The sequence below is a fragment of the Corvus hawaiiensis genome, chromosome 19, assembly GCF_020740725.1.
Source record: "Corvus hawaiiensis isolate bCorHaw1 chromosome 19, bCorHaw1.pri.cur, whole genome shotgun sequence".
Classification (NCBI taxonomy): Eukaryota; Metazoa; Chordata; class Aves; order Passeriformes; family Corvidae; genus Corvus; species Corvus hawaiiensis.
Genome location: NC_063231.1, coordinates 10,176,288 through 10,195,772, shown reverse-complemented (window position 1 = coordinate 10,195,772; position 19,485 = coordinate 10,176,288). Strand labels below are relative to the sequence as shown.

General features: G+C 52.3%; 1 protein-coding gene across 1 annotated transcript in view; it reads left to right on the top strand.

The window, feature by feature from the left end:
* The first annotated feature begins 2,591 nt into the window (after nucleotides 1-2,591).
* LOC125335922 (heparan sulfate glucosamine 3-O-sulfotransferase 3A1-like) overlaps nucleotides 2,592-19,485 on the top strand; it is a 32,150-nt gene continuing 15,256 nt past the window's right edge. The window contains exon 1 of the mRNA XM_048323941.1: nucleotides 2,592-3,181. Coding sequence (XP_048179898.1) covers nucleotides 2,613-3,181 — 569 coding nt within the window. The 5' untranslated portion in view covers nucleotides 2,592-2,612. The remainder of the gene's footprint in view (nucleotides 3,182-19,485) is intronic.

Sequence of the window (19,485 nt, the reverse complement as noted above, 5' to 3'; positions counted from 1 at the left end):
AATGAAAAGCAACTTTTGCTCCAAGTTCTCAGTCATTAAAAAACCCTTAAGTTATCCCTGAGAAGGGTTATTTTTGCAGCAGGGCTAAAATAGATAAGACGTGCAAGTTCTCAGCACTTGATGTCATGATGTCAGCAACATAATTTTACTGGCTTTATGGTACAGCGTTCATCAAATGGTCTCTGTAGCAAGAAAAACTCATCCATAAATAAGGCCCAAACCAGTCTGCTGCTAATAAAGAATCTCAGATTTGCAGCTGTACTAACAGAGTCCACAGCAGTATGGGTGAAACTATACACTATTTCCCTGTATTGCCCTTTCTAAAGAATTAAGACACCTTCCTTCTTGGAGAGCTGTTCCTGGCTGCAGAACTAGTGGTGCCTTCAGCCCCAGGAGGCAGAAACCATGAGTCAGGGGCTGTAAAAAAATCACAAGTTTGCCTTAAATATTGTAGGGCTCTTTTAAATATAGATATATTTAGCTTATTGCTTTCTAGACACCAAAACTTTTTATATAGGCTCTGGCCATATTTTCCCTAGTCAGCTAGTGACTCCTTAAAGGAAAGTTGAGATTCACACCAGTATTTCCAGGAAAAATGCTGCAAACATAAGTCTTGCAATGCAATCCCAGCAGATACACACCCTATGCTCTTTCACACCGATTTCACTTCTCTTTTCTGTTTTTCTCCATTTGAAACAACCATTCTTTTTTCAAACAGAAAGTGTAGCACTGTTCTAAGTGTCTAGGAAAAAGGTATCATAATGAGAATAATAAGAAGTCAAACCACTTTTGCCCTTCTGCAGGGCCCAGCCCAAAGCCCATTGATGTCAGCAAAGTCTTTTCATTGACTTCAATGAGCTGGATCAGAGCACAGATTTAAAAAGGCATTTAGGTTCCTAATGATCTAAGCAGTTGCTTCGAGGTGTTGGGGGCCTAACCTGCTTACAGAGTTTTGTAAATCTGCTTACCTGTTGGAGCACTGAAATACCTGAAATGCTACAGTGTCTTGAAGTCACCAAACACACCAAGATCTAGTAGAATAATTCATTGCAAATAGCATTTGTTATTAATTTTGGTCTGTTTACTATTTGGAAACACATTTTTATTAGCCAGCCAGCTCTGCAGATGGCTGGTTATAATTCGATGCAATTTTTCTCCCCTCTTTTCATTGCATAATTTGTGGATACACCAGCTTTATTTCCAAGTAGCTGAAGTTTAATTCCTCAGCTAGGTCCACACCAAACGGAAGGAAAAAAAAAAAATCTAAGTCAAGTGTTTCATGTGCAAGTTTGTTTAAAAATTCTATAATCTATGACAAACATTTCAAATTAAAAGGGCATTCCCACAGGCAATGAAATAACAAAGCCCTTAGAATCAGGCAGCCGAGGCATGAAGCTGTGAGCTATTTCCACGTTTTATGTACTCTCAAAGGAGAAGAGCAAATTCCAACCGCAATATCGTGTTGTGTTTTGTAGATATTTCTTACCAGCTGTGGGCCAGATTCTGCAGCCAGCCTAGGGGCAACTTGTGCAAGTCAGAGGGGAAAAGTCTGATTTGGGGTGTTTCTGTGCTGTGTTCAGTACAGAGCTCAGTGTAACTGAGCTGTGATACCGCGAGTGTGTTTCACACCCCTGTCAGTGGCTTCGCTGAGTTTAAGGGGGACTGTTCTTCCATGTAAAGGTATGTCTGTAAGGGTGGATTATTGGGCGTATCAGGAATTTGTTCTCAGGTCCGGTGGGGTTAGTTCAAAAAATCTGAATGCACGGACAGGCAGGTGGACAGCGCGGTCAGGCAAACACCAGCGTCTCGGAAAAGGCCTGCGGATTTCGGCTGCCAAAAGAGGCTGTCCCCGGGCAGCGGGGTGACCCACTGGGGCTGGAGAGCAGTCAGCACCGAGAGAAAAGCTAGCGCAGATCTCCTCCCTGCCCTACGGGATAGGGCATCCCTGCGCCCTCCGCGACAACCTCTGGGGCACCCCCGCACCTCCCGGCGCAGCCTCCGGGGCATTCCTGCATCTGTCTACCTCAGGGACAACCTCCCGGCCATCCACGTAGCCCCTGGGACAGCCTCCCGAGGGGTTCCCGCATCCCCTGGCACATCCCTCAGAACATCCCCGCACTGCCCCATCACATCCCCCAGAGCGTTCCCGCATCCTCCGGGACAGCTTCCCGGACCCTCCCGCTCCCCCCGTAGGGGCTCGGCAGCGGTTTCCCAGCGGGGTCCGCCCGCCCCGGCCGGTCCGGGGGCGGCTTTGCCCCCCGCCTCCGCCGCGCCATTGGCCCCGCTGCCGGCAGCGCTCCGCCCCGCGCCCGGCGATGCCTCCGCCGAAGTTTTCCGCGGCGGGCTCCGCACGTGGGAGCCCCGCGTCGAGCCCCGGTACCGCTTCCCCGCCGACTCCGGAGCGGCAGCGGGGGCGGCTCCCCGCTCCCCCAAACCCGCCCCCCTGCCCCCGGCGGGGGATGCCCCCCTGAAGCGCCGCTGCGGCGTGGCCCCCGCGCCGGGGATGCGGCAGCGCGCAGCCCCCCGGCACCGCGGAGCGCAGCGCGGAGGGGCCGCGCCGGGGGGCGGCCGCGGAGCATGGCCAGGGCGCCCGGCCGCCGTCTCGGGGTAGCATGGCCGTGAGCGCGGCGGCCGCCCCCGCCGCCGAGCCGCTGCCCCGCAGCATCTTCAAGAAGTTCCTGGTGATGCTCTGCTCCCTGCTGATGTCCCTCTACGTCTTCTACTGCCTGGCTGACCGCTGCCAGACGCTGCCCGGACCCATCATCGCCGCCGGCGCCGCATCAGAGGAGGACGAGGGCGGCGGCGGCGAGTTCCTGGGCGGCTCGGCCGAGCTGCCCCCCTGGCAGGCGGCGGCGGCGCGGCGCAAGCGGCTCCTGCAGCGGCTGAAGCAGCGGCGGCGGCGGCAGGAGGCGGCGCCGGGCGCGGAGGTGCCGGCCGGGGGCGGCGGGAGCCGGGCCGGCGGCTCGGGCGGCGGGGGCGGCGCGGCGGGCACGGCCGGCACCCTGGCTCTGCTGCTGGGCGAGGGCAGCAAGCGGCTGCCGCAGGCCATCATCATCGGCGTGAAGAAGGGGGGGACGCGGGCGCTGCTGGAGTTCCTGCGGGTGCACCCCGACGTGCGCGCCGTCGGCGCCGAGCCCCACTTCTTCGACCGCAACTACGAGCGCGGACTCGCCTGGTACAGGTACGGGACGGGCGGCGGGACGCGGCCGGGGCCGGGATGCAGCGGTGGCCGAGCCGCCAGTGCCCCCCGCTGGCCGCTGCTCCCGGCAGCCCCGTCTTCGCTCCCCAAACCTCCCGCCGATGCTTTTCTCACCCACCCCGCCAGCCCCTGTCTTCGTTCCTCCGTTCATCGAGCACTCTTTCCCCCTCGCTCCACCCGTTCTTCCCGTCCCTGCTCCCAAATCCTCCAGCCCTCCTCTCCCCGCATCCCCCCTCCCTCCCGGCTCCCCGACCCTCCTCTCCCCCTGCCCAGCGCACCCCCAGCCCTCCCGCAGCCCGGGGGTGGGTGATACACACACAAAGGGAGAAGCGGTGGGTGCCCCACTGGCCTGAGGACTGCGCGGGGATGCTGAGGAAGAGCTAAACCCCGCCACGAGAAGCACAGGCCCCCAATAATCTTTCTTTTTCTCGGCGTGGGGGGCTCTTTGCAAAACCTGTGGCTGAGCCCTGACTCTCAGCCGAGCCACCCCGCAGCCCCGGCTGCCTCCCCATCGGATCGTCACCTCCCGCAGCTCCCAGCCCAGCGCTGCAGCCGCTAGAAGCCACTTTCCTGTAGCCAGTGTGGACAAAACCCCCCGCCCCTATTTCCCACGTAAATATTTCAGCATCCCGGTAATAACTAAGCGAAAATGTCGGTTCCAGGAGCATACCCCGCATGCTCACCTTGCCTAGGAAATACTAGCAAAAGGTAAACGGGGTGGTTCTTTCAGTGAATTAGTGTTTTGTTGAACAAGCCAGTAAATGTTAAAGCCAAGAGGGTTCTCACTGAAGTTGTTCAGGTCCTTTTTTGTTGTGTGTTTTAAAGTTGGTAGAGCAGTGTCCTTCCGGCAGATTCCTATGGGAGGGCTTGGTTAGGGTGAGAGTGAAACTGCTGTCTTGCGAAGTGTGTCTCGTGTTTGTGGCTTTCTTGAATGAACGAGCAAACAGGAGAGGGTTTTGGGTACCCCTGGAGCTTTTTTTCCTCTCGTGTTAAGACCAGCTATTAGCAGAGAGAAGAGGATTTTGGCTCGGCTTGTGGTGACAGTATTGAAATGTGGAGTAGGGTAGTACTGACAGTCCGAGTGTTTATGTAAAAGTCTCAACACGTGGAAGGGATGAGCTTCCTTGTGTGTCTGCCAATGTCAGAAACACGCTGGGTTTCTGCAGGCTGCAAAGTGTGGGTTCTCTGAGAAGAAAGATCTCCTTTTGTGTGGGCTGAAGCTGTCTACAAAATTGTATTTTTAGTCTGCGCTTATCCAGTTTCCACATGCTGACCCTGTAGCAGAAAGGAAACGTTAAAAATGAATCTGAAAAACCTCAAGAACTCTAATCAAGCCTTGACTTTGAAAAATAAACACATGGCTGTGGGGTGGCATCTACTGAAATTTATGGTGGATATGCAGAAAAGCTCATTTATCAAAGATGCTCTCGAAGCTTTGAGGAGCAGATGGCAGTGGGATAGACCTGCTTCTGGAAGCGGTCCCTGAGCGAGGAGTGCAGACCTAGACAGAGGAGGAGCCACAGGCATTTAGGGCATAGTACAGTCCTGGGTGTCGGGGATTTAATTTTCCAGAGGTTTGGTCTTGATCTTGCAGCTCTTATTCATTGGACATGCTGTCCCGTGTGCTGTTTGTGTAATCATTATGTTTTAGCAGTTGGCACATGAGCTCTCCCATTAATTGCTGCAGTTTGTTTGTTCTGGTATTTGATGTACTGAGTTTCTTTCTTTTTTTTTTTCCCCCCTTTTTTTTTTTTTTTTATTAGCCCTGTGGAGGCTGAGGTACAGTGAATTCTTTGTATGGGATTATTCCTTTGAGACCTAATCTTGCTGGCGTTGCTTGTATGAGTAATCTTTGCTAACACACGGAGCCCCAGCGCGATGGCAGAGCTGCGGTGCCAGCATTGCTGGTCACCAGTTACCAGCCTCTTACAAATACTCATTTAAAAACCTACCTGTCTCTCCCCATGGCTCCTTGTAATCTTTGATGAGGGTTCAGTGCTGGGGAAATGGCCAGATGTTTGCCAGAGGTCCCGGTTCCTTATCTTTGGCATCAGAGGCTTAGGTTTCATGTGCGCTGCTGTTTCCCAGCAGTCAGACTAAACAGCGTCATTACAAGGTATAAACACTTGGGTTTGTTTTCAGCGCCCGCAGGAAGCCGGCACAAGCAGCCGGCACAAGCAGCCGGCGCTCTGGCCCAGGGAACAAAAAGCTGGTGGCTGTTGCAGAAATTGAAGAGGCAGCCAGCCTTTGTAGCTGGTGCTGTTGTCACTGGGTCACAGAGGTGGCTCTCACAAGGACGCTGCACCAGCCCAGGTGCCTGTGGGGTTTTGGGCATGAGGAGAGCCCTGGTTCCCCCTGGAAACAGAAGAGAGTGGGGGAACAGGCTGAGCTGTGGCTGCAGCAGTGGGATGATGCTCCCAGAGCAGCCAGTCAGAGGTACCTGTAGAGACAGTGGCTCGTGAGGCACGGGCTTGGTGACATGCGGCTCACCTGCTGGGGTGCCACGGGCTTGGTGACATGTGGGTCACCTGCTGGGGTGCCACCCAGTGCATGGAAACATCACCCAGTAAATCAAACGGGGTAATGGTGTACCTCCCACAGCCTGAGCTGTGCCTGGGTAAGGGACAGCTGTCCCCCCGAGAAGCTGACTTTGTAAAAACCATCTGTGGGATTTAATTTGGTGAGTGTGACACCTCTGTGTGGGCCCGTGTGTGGGTTGAATATCAAGGGGAGTTGTGTGCCGAAAGGAGCTTTTTCTGTTTTGGGTTTGAGTCCCCTCAACCAGTGGGGACAAAAGGAGGGAGGGGGCAGCCCACAATGCTGGCATTGACTTCAGAGATCGCTGCTCCAGCCCTGAACAAGGCTATTGAGCTAACAGAGTTCAATAGCAGGTGAGCTTGGGCTCTAATAGAGTTCAACTGCCATCCCCCACCCCAGTACAGCCCGGGGAAAACTCCCAAGAATAGGGGCTGAGCCAGTCATGTAAAAAAAAAAGCCTGGATTAAAAGAAAATATCTGTGTTTGCGGGTGATACTGCGAATCTGGCTCTTTCCCTCTGATCCTTTGTTAGTCTCGCGCTGATTGAGCTGCCTGTTGGAATGCCATTATACTGTCAGTCACCCCAGGAACATTTATTTCATATGTTTTAATCTCTCTGCCTCTGCAGCTCCAGTGCCACTTTCACTAGAGTGAAGCCGAGTTAATGTCATTAGATTACATCTGATCCAGGGGAAGATGAAAGATAATTCAAAGTTACTCCGTCAGGTTGGGAGTTTAAGTATCCCTCCTCCTCGATGCTTCCAGAGCTGGGGAGTTCTGACTCCTAATTAATGTCCTCTTGGGATTTTTATCCAAGGCTTTTTTTTTCCTTGCTTCTTTGTCATCTAGGCAACCGCTGATACTTCTGAGTCAAAGGGAACAGAGAACATCTCAGTTGCTGAAGAGGTCTGGGATGGAGGAAAAGGAGGATTGTTGGGAGGGGACATGCTCACAGCAGCTGTGAGCAGCTGCATCCCACCTCGTGCTGTGTCCCATCCTCTGTGCCTCAAATCAGGGTGTAATCAGAGCGCTGGGGATGGGGGAGTCAGGCTGCTCCTCTAGTAGGGGCTTTGAGGTCATTGTAATCCAGCCATGTTTTCTGTGAATGAGTGTGGGAGGGAGGGTGGGAGTGCCTGTGGATGATGTTGGGGGACATCAGGGCAGTGAATACAGTTTCTAGAAGGTGGAGCAGGACCGGGTGGCCTTCAGGAGGAAAGACCTTGTTGCAAACTCCCCTGTGTGAGGGAGCTGCTGGGCAGTAGTTGCCTTTTAGTGATCCTCTCCCCACCTTTCTTGCGCCGTCCTTGCTGCTTCTGCGAGGAACACCAGCTCTTTGTGTTCAGGGTGTGCCCAGCCCAGAACGTGGCTTGTGTTACTGGACATTGAGTTTAAACCAGTCTGGGCTTTCCACTCCCTGCTGCATGCCTGCCTCCATGTAGGAAGGTCTGGTTTAGCAGTTCCTTCTCCTTGTCCTGGGAACATCTCATCTCCCAAACACATTTGAATTACTAATATCATCAAGCACAGCCTGCAGCAGTTTCTCTGGAAATTGCAGCCTTGGACAGCCCCATGCTGAAGAGGATCAAGGTCCTTGTTTATTTATTAGCTGTGTAATCAAACACCTCCTGTACTGAGCTCACAGGGCCAGGTACTGTATAGAAAGGGAACAAAAGGTGGTCTTGGCCCCAAAGTGCAGATAATTCACTGTAAACAACAGGTGGAGATGGCACAGACAGTGGAGAGTGTGTGTGTTGGTTGGGCAGCATGGGTCTCCTGGCAAGGAGTCCCTGGAGATGGAGGATGAGGTGGGTCCGTGGGTGGCTGAGGGGACCCTTCTTTGCTGGGAAAAAACAAGGGAGAAAAGGAGCTGGAAATGCTGGAGAAATCAGGGCTGGAGTCATTGAGTCTGTATAAGACAGTAACTGGTTCTGGTGCTCACGTGTGTTGTTGCTTTGTGTGCAATCTGGACGTGGATACTCCAAGGAAATTCAGTAGAGATCTGAAGCAGTCTGGGAGTTGGCACCCGGCTGCTGGGGCGATGTCCTGGTGTGCCTCAGTTTGACCGTGTGTAAAGGGGAAGGGAAGTGACTGCCCTGTGCTGCAGGGATGGAACCAGCAGGGCTATGATGTGACGCCTCTCTCCAACACAGACACGAGGAGTTATATGGGCTCTGATGGGCTGTGCTGTGGGTTGAATAACACCCAAAGCAGGTGAACCCCACCAGAGCTGCTGGCAGAACAGCTGTAGCCTTGACACAGCTTTGACTGGCTGTCCTCCTGCACCTGGATGGACTGTCCAGGGATGGCAACATCTCCCTGCAGAGACCTGGGGCTGGGCTCTTTCCCCTCTTACTCCTTAAATAGGGTTGTTATTATTTTTTTGATGGTTCTTTCAAGCATTTTGTATCTCTACGCATCCCTTCTGTTTTCTGTTAATGGACAAGTTCATACCCGGGGTTTGTATCTGCTCCTGATGTTGGAGTGAGCTCCTGAGCTGGTGTATTAGGAGAAGTCAACCACATTCCTATCAGAAAGCATCAAAATAAATACTTAAGGTTTTATTGGACTCTTCTTTCCAGATGCTGTGGTCTGCACAGGGATAAACTGGGGAGGTTCAGAAGTCTGTAGACCCATCCTCCTCTTCAGTACTGCTTCACACCCTGATCCTGGAGAGAACAGCACCTTTCTCACCCACCTTGTGGCTCTGCCTCGGCCCGAGATGTTTGGAAGTAGAGCTCTCCTGGCCCTGTCTGCTGGTGCTGAGCAATTGTGAAAATACAGCCTTGGCTGTCCAAGATGTTGTCAGTAAAATTCTCGGAGCCGGCTCTCGTGGAGAGCAGCTCAAAGCTCCAGCTGGCTGGGGTGAGAGCTCATGTATGGCAAAAACTGGGACAAACTTTTAGAGAAGCAGCAGATTCACCTGTTTTAACCGCTAGGGTTGGATTTTGTGAGTCTCCATCTCTGCACGTAGCCTGTCCTGCTGCCGTGGCTCTGCTGCCCTTGTGGGGACTCCTGGGAGTCATTATATCGAGTCTGGGGTCCAGGGCCGTGCTCTGGCCACACCATCACCACCAGGATGTCTTTCCCACAGCCCAGCTTGGATTTCACCCTGACCTTTTGAAGTTTATAATAGGAGCAGTTAGGTCTGGGGAGGGGGAAGGGAGCTGGTGCATCTCCAAAGAGTTCAGAGCAAAGAACCGGTGATCAGAAAAGCTGAGAATAACCCCCCCGTGAGCCCCCTCTGTGACGCAGGCATTGAAACTCCTGAGCTGCTAATTATGCCTTTTGTCCCCTGGAGAATTCGGAGGTAACCCAAACCGCTTTCACAGGGAAACAGCAGATGCTGGCGAGGGGCAGCAGGGGCGGGTGTTGTGGCCATAAATCTTTGCAAATTCTCATTACATGCAGGTATTACGGGAGGGAAGTGAATTAGGCTGCAGTTAAATTTGTGTTGCTGGGGTTGGATACCCGGGTCTTACCCTGTTACAGAGCCCCAAGTGGGGCAGTGGGGGTGTCCATGCAAGGTCTGGGGCCATGCCAGGGACCGTGACAGTGGCTGGTGTTTCTGCCTTTCTCCTGCATAACCCACCTCCTGGGGAAATTCACTTTTTCGTGGTTTGGAGTTAAACATGTTCAGCTCCAAACCGCGCCCACCTGAGCCCTGTGCCAGGAGCTACGTGAGCAGGATGGTGCCCGCAGTGAGAGTATAAATACACTTGCTCGAGGAAGTGAATTATTCCTGGCATTTCTTCCATTGAATAATGTGATTCTGCAGGAGGAAATTTTTCAGTGAAAGAAATCGCTGGTTCCCTCTGTGCGTGGCAAGACCATCCCTCTTGCTTCCTGGAAGTGAGGAGATGCGTTATGTGCTCTTTCTGTTGCAACACCATCTGGTGCAGAGATATGAAGTTCCCTGCTCAAACTCCCCCAGGCTGCTGGGTATGTCTCTGGTGGGAGAGAGAGGAGAAACTTCTCATTGCTGCCCCAGGGGAGCTTTGGAAGCCTCGTGTGGTTGTTTTCCCCATGGCCGAGCAGCTGTGCCCAAGCATCGTGTAAGAAAATCCCACTGGGGCGATTCCAGGCATCTGGGCACCTTTCCTGCACCAACCCCTGCAGTTCATGGATGCCAGCACAGCAGCTTCAGCGGGATGGGATCCTGCCTGGCTCCCAACTCTACCCCTTGACTCCAGTTGCTGAGCGCAGCTGGTGGCTGCAAGCTGGGACATTAACAGTTGGATTTCTTTCCACAACCACGCCTCCCACATCGTCCCCTGGGGAGAGATGTTCAGGTTCAAGTGCAACATCACGATGGGAAGCTGACTGTTTATTTACTTAATTATTTATTTTTCTCTCTAGTGGGGTCTTTTTTTTTTTGCTAAAAATTCCTAGAAACCAGGCTGATTTGTTCTGCCATTGCCCGTTGGAAGAGGGCTCTCCCCCATAAACCATGCTCTCTGGGGAAGCCTTTTATGGAAAATCACCAGATCAATAGTTTTGCCTTCTGTGTTTTTCCATGAGTGGCTCTGTGTGCTCACATCTGCAGCTTTCGGCTCTCAGTGTTGCATTCTGTCATTTCACTTCTGCCTTCATGGTCTTGTTTTGTAACACAGAGCACCTTTTGACATTATTTAAACACTTCTGCACTGTCTGAACGGGACTGCTTGGGAAGCCTGATTCTGGGGAGAAATCCCAAGCATTGGCTCAGTAGAAGAAGTGGGGAAACATCTGGATTTCCCACCTGGGTGGTGCTCTGTGTCCTGGCTCCTCCAGCAAAGAGTTGGCAAGTGAAAGGCTGGAGATGTTGTGCCAAGGAGGTGCCTGGCTCAGCTGAGACACCCAAAACGCCCTGCACATCAGTGACCCCACAGTGCTGATGTGCTTCAAGCCCCTGTAGCTTGCCAGCTGGATTTGCTGCTTTTCCCATTTTGCAGCTGGACTTTGGCTCCAGCGTTGTTGCCTCAGTCGGAAACCTGCTCCTTAAATCTCTTTGGTTTCCAGCATTGCTGGACTCCAGGTTGTGCCTTGCCAAGTTTTGTTTTAAGCCTCAATAAGAAGATGTTGGGAGGTGTCTGGGTCTTCAGGTGCATCAAGACACAGCTTTCCCCTGCTCCTGGGGGACCTGTGCCCACGACAAGGTCCCCAGGCCTGGATGGGGGAAGCAATTAGTGGGTGCAATTAGTATTGTGCCATCAACGTGCTGTGATTTGCATTGGTAGAACTGGTGGTGGCGGGAGGAGCCTGGGTGATGTGCCAGAGACACAAGGGAGGGAGATCTCCCTTCTGTGAGACACAGGCACTGGGTCAGTGGCCTCATCTGAGGTGTTCCTCACTGCCCAAAGCCTTGCTGGTAGAAAATGTTGGCAAAGCCACGGCGCAGCTCATCCCACCCCCTGTGTCTGGCAGCTGATCCCTGGGTTAGCATTGGTGGGATGGAGGATGCTCCACTCTACTGATGGGGAAAAGAGGCAGAAAAGCACCCAGAGCCTCTGGCAAAATAAGACTGAGCACATGGGACCTCTTGGCATGTGTTCAGCTAGTGTTGATCTCCCCTAACTGTGGTGAGGAGGGAGCTTGGATGGTACAAGCATCGACCGTGGGTGTCCAATGTGTGCTGAGCTTCCCCTGGCACCAGCCACATCCTCTGGCTTGCTCCTCAACCTGTTGCTTGTGCTGAAGGTCAGGAAAAGTTCCCCTGACTCCTCTCACAAGGGTTGAGGGTGCTAATCCCCACGTCTGGTCTAACTTCCATCTCAGGTACTTCTGATCTCTGCCCCTAAAAATGAACTCCACCGTTTTGATTGGCTCTGGTGGTCTTTGTTCCCTGTCCATGGACCTGCTGCTGGGCACCACACTGCTGGCAGAGCCCCACCACAGGGTTTGGGGTGCTTGGCTTTTGATTGCTGCCAAGTGGTTGTTCTGAAAGGCAGTTTGGGTTTTTTCCATGCAAAAGCTGCGTGTCCCAGCAAGGCGTAAAGTGAACGCTGTGCAATAATCCCGTCCTCTTGCACTGCTGAACTCTGCTGTGTGAGTACGAATATTTGCCCATAAATGTTTGCTTGGTGTTCAGCATTCTTGTACTTGTGTGGCAAAGGTTGTTACTGCCTTCATCACCTCTGAAGGAGGATAAAAACACAAAAGGCAAATCTCATTGCCTGCAGCAAGCAGAGCACAGGCAGTGACATGCAGAGCTGGGCCAGAGGAGCGTGGTTTGGGGTTTACAGCTGGCACAGCCACCTCCTGTGCAGGGCTTGGGGACCCCTGGCTTCTTCTGCATGTTCATTCCATGGGTCCAGAAGCCTCTGGGAGGAGATTTCATGGGGTGGTTACAAAGGCAGCAGCTGTCCCTCCTACCCCTCTCATGTCTCCATCTGTGCTATCAGCAACAGGTTGGAAAGAAGCAGAATTAGAATTAGAATATGTATTTCTCATACAGTGTGAGATTAAGTTGTGAAACTGGCTGCCACAGGAGGTTTTTAGCTAAAGAGTCTAAATAGGGCTCTGGAAGTGCTTGGCAAAGAAAAATGCATCAGGAGCTGCTCAGTGTGATGGACCAGAAGCAAAGTCCAGCTGAGGGGAGGGACCCAAGGGTGTGCTCCTGCTGCTGGCACAGGGATTGGCTTGTGGATTGCCACGGGGTGATCCAGGGAGGCTCATCTTCCCATAACTGTTACTGGGGGGAGCTTTGGTTGGTGTTATTTGGTTAAAACTTCAGCTGGTGTACAGGGATGAATTTTCCAGTTGACACCACGTGGCTGATGGTTCGTAGTGCACTTTGCACCATGGTCTGGGTAATTTGGGTAGAAATGACCATCAAACCCCTGCTCCCTGTCAGCTCTTGTGCTGCCTGGAGGTCATTAGCCCAACTCCTCTGCCCCGTGCAAACCTGCCTGGATTTAAGGGCTGCCAGAGGTTTCTGAGCAAGCACAAAAAAGCCCCGAAACACTGCATGGGTGGCTGTGAATGGCTGAGAGTCAATGTGTGTCCCACAAAACACCAAATGTTCCTTGTCCTGCTGCTCAGCTGGACCCTCCTTAGGACGAGAGATGGGATTTTGTTGGGCACCTGCAGAGAAAGAGGTCCAGGGCACAGCATGGGCATTGCCATGACCTGGACAGCATGTTCTGTGTCATGTCCAGGGCAGCTGAGGAGGCTTTGGGACACACGCAGCTGGCTGGTGGTGAGCAAGGGCCTGATGAACTCACAAAACACTGAGCTGGTTGCTAAAGGTGCAGCTGGGAGAGCTGGGACTGGGTTTGCTGCAGCCAGTGAGCACCATGATCTGTCCCTCCAGCATTGCCCTCCCCGGCTTGTATTTGCTCTGATGCAGAAGGTGCCCAGAGGCTTGGACGTGGGAGTCACATCGGGTTGAAGTCTTGTTTCTGCATGCCCAGGGTGTGATCCCTGATCAGCCCAGCACAGGCCCCCAGAGCTCAGCCCCAGAGCTGCCTTTGTCACAAGTCGCGATGCTGCTCTGCCTGCTCCTGGCCCTGCCACCCGCCCTCCCCACACTGGCAGATCCTCTGGAACGGCCTCTGGAAGAATTCAGTGGGACATGCAAGCAGTTCGAGAGGCCGAGGCAGGGGAAGGACTCCCCAGCCTGACCCAGATGCCGCACACAGCCGTTAATTGAGTTTGACCACTGTCAGTGCCCCGGGTCGGGGTCAGCCCTGGGCGGCACAGCCTGGCCCCAGCGCCGGAGCTGCTTTGTTTGGTGTTGGACAGGTTGAGCTCTGCCCTGACCACACAGGGGGCCGTGGCCCCCTGTCACATCCTGGGGACCCGCTGTCCCCACAGCACCGTGTGGCGGGGTCAGCAGGATGAGCTGAGCTGCGCCTTTGGAGGGGGCTGCGCCATGCAGTTTGCAGCTTCATCTGCTAGAGGCTTCCCAATTGTGCTCGAGTTTGTTTGGCCGAGTTACAGCAAACCACTGGGTCACAGCTGATGCTGGGGTGTGTCCCTGCTCTTGGTGCTCCCATCTCTGCTGTCAGGCTGTTCAGGGGGGTTTTAGGGAGTAAATAGCTTTCTGCTATTTTATTGGGGGCTTTAAGAGAGGAACACCCAGCATTTGTTGCCCTCCCTTGCAGGCTGCCCCAAAAAGGAGGTGGAAGGAGGAATTTGGTGCTTCCTCATTACCTCCTGCCTCTTCTGGACCGTGTGGCAGTGCAGCATCTCACTGGAGCTGGGCACCAGCATTGCCCACAGTTTCTTGCGGCAGGAGGAGCTGTGGGCTTGATTTCTCCTTCAGGACCCACCACTGCTCCCAAGCCAAATGCAAAACCTCTAGATACTTTGGTGTATGAGAAATATGCTATCACAGCACTGGAATTCCAAAATATTATTTATTTTGGGACAATATAATCATCTCCCCAGCATGTGCTGCTGCTGCTTTCTCAGCAATGTCCCAGCCTTGCTCTCACTCGGAAGCTGCCTGGGCTCAGTCATGTTATAGCCCTGAGAAGGTAGATGGGAAAGACATCAGGGGTGGTGACTGCAAAGAAAGAATGTGGATGTGTTTCCTCTGGAGTAAATCTGTCTTAAAATTATGAGTGACTCTGGATTTTAAGCCCTGAAAGCAGCATTTGGTTTTGTTGGTCAAATAGAGCAGCTGGTGTGAGCCCACACCGAGGTGAAGGAGCCCAAGGTGGGGCAACCTGCAGAGCTGTGCTCAACCCTGGCTGCTTGCAGGGTTTTCTTGGCCATCACCCCCTGGGGACATGTGGGGGTGAGTGGCTGGAGGAGTCTGGACCCAGACCCGTGGGTCAGAGAGGCCCAGTTATTTCCTGGTGATTTTCCTGCTGGAGGGGAGTTTAAGCCAACATGGCAGATACAGATCTACCTGCGCCCCCAGCTTTGGAGCAAAGTGAGGGCAGGGACAGTGGGGACATCCCCCGAGCCCTTCACACTCTCTGCAGAAGGACTTTCAGGCACAAGCCCATGGGTCACCCTGACATCGCTGACTCAGCCATGGGCCCTTCCCTCAGCAGAGATTTCCAGGAATGCCGTCCGTAACATCTCCCACCAGGCAAATCATGGCCATCATACGGTTAGGGAAAAATTGGATTTACCCTGTAATCTAATCAATGTTAAATAACAGTAATTCTAACTGCGAGCTCCGTGTTTAAAGTGCTGTTGGTCTCTGGGGTTCATTGGAGTTATTTAATCTAATGAAATCCCCATTACTGTCTCACGAGGGTGCACCATGGGGATGTCTTTCCTAGGAAGAAAAGCAATGGTTAAAGAATTGGCAGCCAGGGACAAATACCCAGTAGGGGAAAGGGGCTGAGTGCAGTAGGTTGAGGGTTTCCCGTGGCAGGAACTCGGAGCACTTTGGCTGCGTGGTTCCAGTGGTGACTGTCATTGCTCAGGATGTGGGGGTGGTGAGCACATGCCCAGGTTCCTCCCGTCACTTCCCCAGGCAGGCTGTACCACACTGGTGCCACCTTTTCCCTTTTCCTGGCCCAGACAGGAGTTAGGCCTCTTCACCCACCTCAGTACTCTACCCAGCATCACGCTTGCTGTGCTTCCTGCAGTGGGTTGTTCTCAGCACTGGCTCTCCGTGTGCTGGTCCTGGCTGTGTTGGCCACTGGGCTTTCACAGAATCAGAGAATCAATGGTTTGGATTGGAAGGGACCTTACAGACCATCTTATTCCAACCCTCTGCCATGGGCAGGGACACCTTCCACTAGCTCACATTGCTCCAAGCCCCATCCAACCTGACCTTGAACACTTCCAGGGATTTAAGATGCTTTCCCCCAAACCTGCTGTACGTTTTCCATTTGCATTAAGCACTTTTCCTAATCTGCTTTATAGACAGAGATAGGACCTCTTCCAGGTCACATTGCCCACACTGGCTTTGTGACACTCTCTAAGCCTTCAATCGATGACATCACAGCAGAGTCAAGCCGAGCCTATTGCACCAGTTGCTTTCCTGCAGGCTGAGCTTATTGTATTCAAATATCTTGGAACTGTATCAGCAGAAGGCAGGGACTCTGCTGCTGTCAAATACCAGCAGGGCAGCATCCTGTGTACTGGAGAAGTGTTCCTTCCCCTGTAGTGCCTGCTCCAGTTTCCCATTATTACTTCTTTAATAAGACTGATACTTACTCTGCATCGCTCATTTGCTGCTAAAATTGGAACCATTAGAGCAGTAAGTGACAATTACCTTTTGAGCAGTGTGGGGCAGGAGCCCAGCATGGTGCTGCCCCAAAGGAGGGGGATCAAACCTGCCTTTCGGGAGTAAATTCCTGTCTCACTCTGGAGCATCTTTCTAGGGACAGTTGGGATGACTGTCAGGGTGTCCAGCATCCTCTAGAGGAAGGATTGCACCCATAGGTGCTGGGAGAGGACACATCTGGCTCAGTGTCTGTGGATGATGGGGATGAAGGGTTGTGGCTCCATGCTGCTGAGTTATCTTGGGACGTCTCTGAGCTGCCCATCCCCAAGGAGCAGCTTCTTTCCTCGAAAACCATCTCCGTGCTGGAAAAAAAAAAAAAATCAAAAAGGAGCATGTCTGGTAATTTAATCATGTTAAGTGCTCCTAAAATCACATCTGCGCTGCACAGCAGCATGCCAGAGGTCTCTGGAGGAGCAGATGTGGCAGGACCTGCAGGTTTAGGTGCAGAGAGACGGGCCAAAGGAGGGATTTCTGGAGGAGGGAGGGTGAGACATGCCCCATCCTTCGTGACCACAGCCGGGCAAGCACTGCAGGACCAGCTCTTGCCTGCTGAGAGGTGGCACTCTGTCCTCATGGGTGAGCCTGGCAGGGTCCCCTCGGGTGGCGTGGGAGCACAGGCCAGGCTGGGTGTGCTAACGAGGAGGTTGGGAGCCGCGGGTCCCCGCGGGCAGCGCGGCGGCGACAGCCGGGATGTCTGTGTTCATTATGCACATCCCTTTCACGCCGCCTTCATTATTCGCCTGCTATCTAGTGTCATTAAGATATCAAGTTCATTTAGGTACATCCACATTGGCAGTTTAATTATGTCTGGGTACTACTCTGTATTTTATTCATGGAGTATCTGGGGGCGGTTGTCAAACACAAGACCAGGAGATAAAGGTTGGGTGGCTGCAGAATGCTAATGTCCTGCTGGTTCCCCTTTGACAAATACACATGCCAGTTATTACCAAACTGATTATTTCATTCATTAACACCACATACATCAGCTCCCTTCAGCCGGTATTATTGTATACATTCATCTTTTCATAAACAATTACCTGACAAAGTTGAGAAAGGCAAGTATTGGGGAATTAATGCTCTGCTGGGAAGTTGCTGGTGTGGGTTGGTAACAAGGTGCTGGGGGTGTGTAGAACGCTCCGTTAGCGTGATGGCTTCATTAATCAAATTAGGGACAATAGCATGTCACATGTGTGCCATGTTTCCCAACAACCCGTTTGCATTGTGACGGAGGCTCAGCGGACGGGGCCCCCTGACCAGTGTGTGGTGATGAGGTGAAGGAAATGAAATCCAAGGGACCCAGTGGGAAGGCTTGGAAAGCAGCCGGACCATGCTCTGCATTTCTCATTATTATCATTTTTAGTAGTATTATTGTCATTATTGTGATGAGGAATATTTGCATGAAGACAGGTTCTTTGTTTATTGCTTCTGTCTTTTTTCCAGCTTCCCAGTGCTGTTTTTTTGGAGCTGGAACCCTCTGCAATAGGATTAGAAATGGACATAGGAATGATTAGGACATCATGAGCATGTAAGCAGCTGGGGAACAAAGCCCCTGCCGTGTCTTCTTTCTACAGTTTTTGGCTGCAAAACGCTGGTGACAGAAAACAAAAATAGCAGGGAGATGTGAGCAGTGAAGAGCAACCAAAGTCATGAAATAAGTGATTCCTGCAGCTTTCTTAGAGATGGTGGTGAGACCCACCAGGAAGGACTGGGGATGCTGCTTGCCCAGATGGAGATGATTCACAGCATCCTCCAGCTCGTTATGTCCAGCACAATCAGACCTGGAGCTGCTCCCAGCGATCCCCTTGAACACACAGCCCACATAGTTTCAGTGTGGTGTCTTTCTTGAAATACTTTGTACCCTCAAGTGTTTCCCTGGGCAGACTTGCTCCCTCCGACATGGAGAAGGAGCAGCTGCAGGAGGCCACCAATACAGCCAGAATCAATTCAGCTTTTCACTCAAGCAGACACGCTCGGAAAGTAATGCTTCAGGGGTCACACTGCTGCACTGCTCCAGCGCAGGATTTGCAAACTAAATAAAGGATCTGAGTGAGTTTTAAGTGCCTAACTCCCTTAGGCCCCTTTGGAAAAAACCCCACTGGAATAACTAAGAAGCTTTCGCTGTGCGTTTGCAGAAACATTAATCCTCCTTGCTATGTCAAGTCTCTTTGATCACACTTCAAAATCTTCATCTCCAGGGGTCCTGTCTGGGTTTTCCAAAGTGGCTTAAGAGCAGAAGACCTGGGCTCCCAAGACTCAGAATCCTTTTCCAAATGCCTCTGTGGCTCTCCACGTTGGAATGGAGAGATCACACCGTGCCAGGGGTCCCAGTGGTCCCAGTTCCCTGCAAGGTGAGACCCCACCACGGGGTGATGGGTGACTGTCATGGTGGGCCGTGGTGTCGGCAGAGGTTTGAAATCCCTGCTGATGTAAAGAGTATCAGCGTGGGCTTAGCCAGTTCTTCCTGTGTTTCCTTACGTATTCCCAGGGAACTGTGATGCAGGAGGAAGCACAGGAAGGTTTTCTCTTTGGGATGCTGAGAAATGAATGGTGAGGGAGGGTTGGTCTTGATAAGCAGGCCAGCCCTGGAAAAGGAGAGGCTGAGAGTCATCTTCAGGAGCTGATCTGAAGCATCCAGCCCACTCCAGTTCAGTGCTGAGTGAGGAAGAGGAGTGTTTATTGACCTGGATCCAAATGACTCAGGTTGACTTATGAACCAGAGGCCACTAATTGGGGTTTTTACATCCATCCATATTCTGGAGAACATTTCATCTTCCTTTCCTTTTTCTTTCTTTTTCCTTTTCACATTTTTGAGCTGTATTCACTCTGAACAACCTTGCTGTCACACTAATGCCCACACCTCGGCCTCCACATCCCTTCCTTGGGACATGAAGGTGAGCATGGCACAAACCTACAGACCAGCTAGAGCTGAGCTGGCTGCTGTATCATTTACTCATGAAATTTAGATCTGCTGCAAACTAAAACTTCCTGAAATCTGTCAGATGACTCCGATACTGCATTAGACAGTGATGCATTCCCTGGGAGAAGGTGGAAGTGCTGAGCACAGGGAAGAGCTCCTGCTGCATTATCTTGTGAGTAGGGGCTAAACTCCCTGCCTTGACTGTGGGGCTGGAGAGACCAGCATCCATCTCTGTGCAGCTTCCTCAGCACTGGCCCTTGTCAGAACTTGCAAATTAGGCCAGGAAGAATCTTCTTAAGCTTTCTATTTCCTGGAGACTTTTGCCCTCTTTGCACTTGACTGCTTTGCTCCAGGAATGAAAGTACGGAGCCCTTTCCCAGCCATTAAAGTTTCATTTAGCAAAAGGACAAAGAATTGGCACAGGAAGGATGAAGAACCACTGCAAGAGTAAAGTTGTGTGACTCTATATATTTTAGATCATAGCCTGAGGTCAGGCTCCCTTTTTTGTAACACAGATAGAGGGTTTTTTGGCCATGCAGCAGGAGGAGATGTGTAGTGATACATAAAGAAGTCACTTCTCAGCATAATGGGAGGAACAACCTCTGTTCTCAGCAGCGAGGTCCTTTGAGGTGTCTGGCTCTTCCATAAAACTCTCTG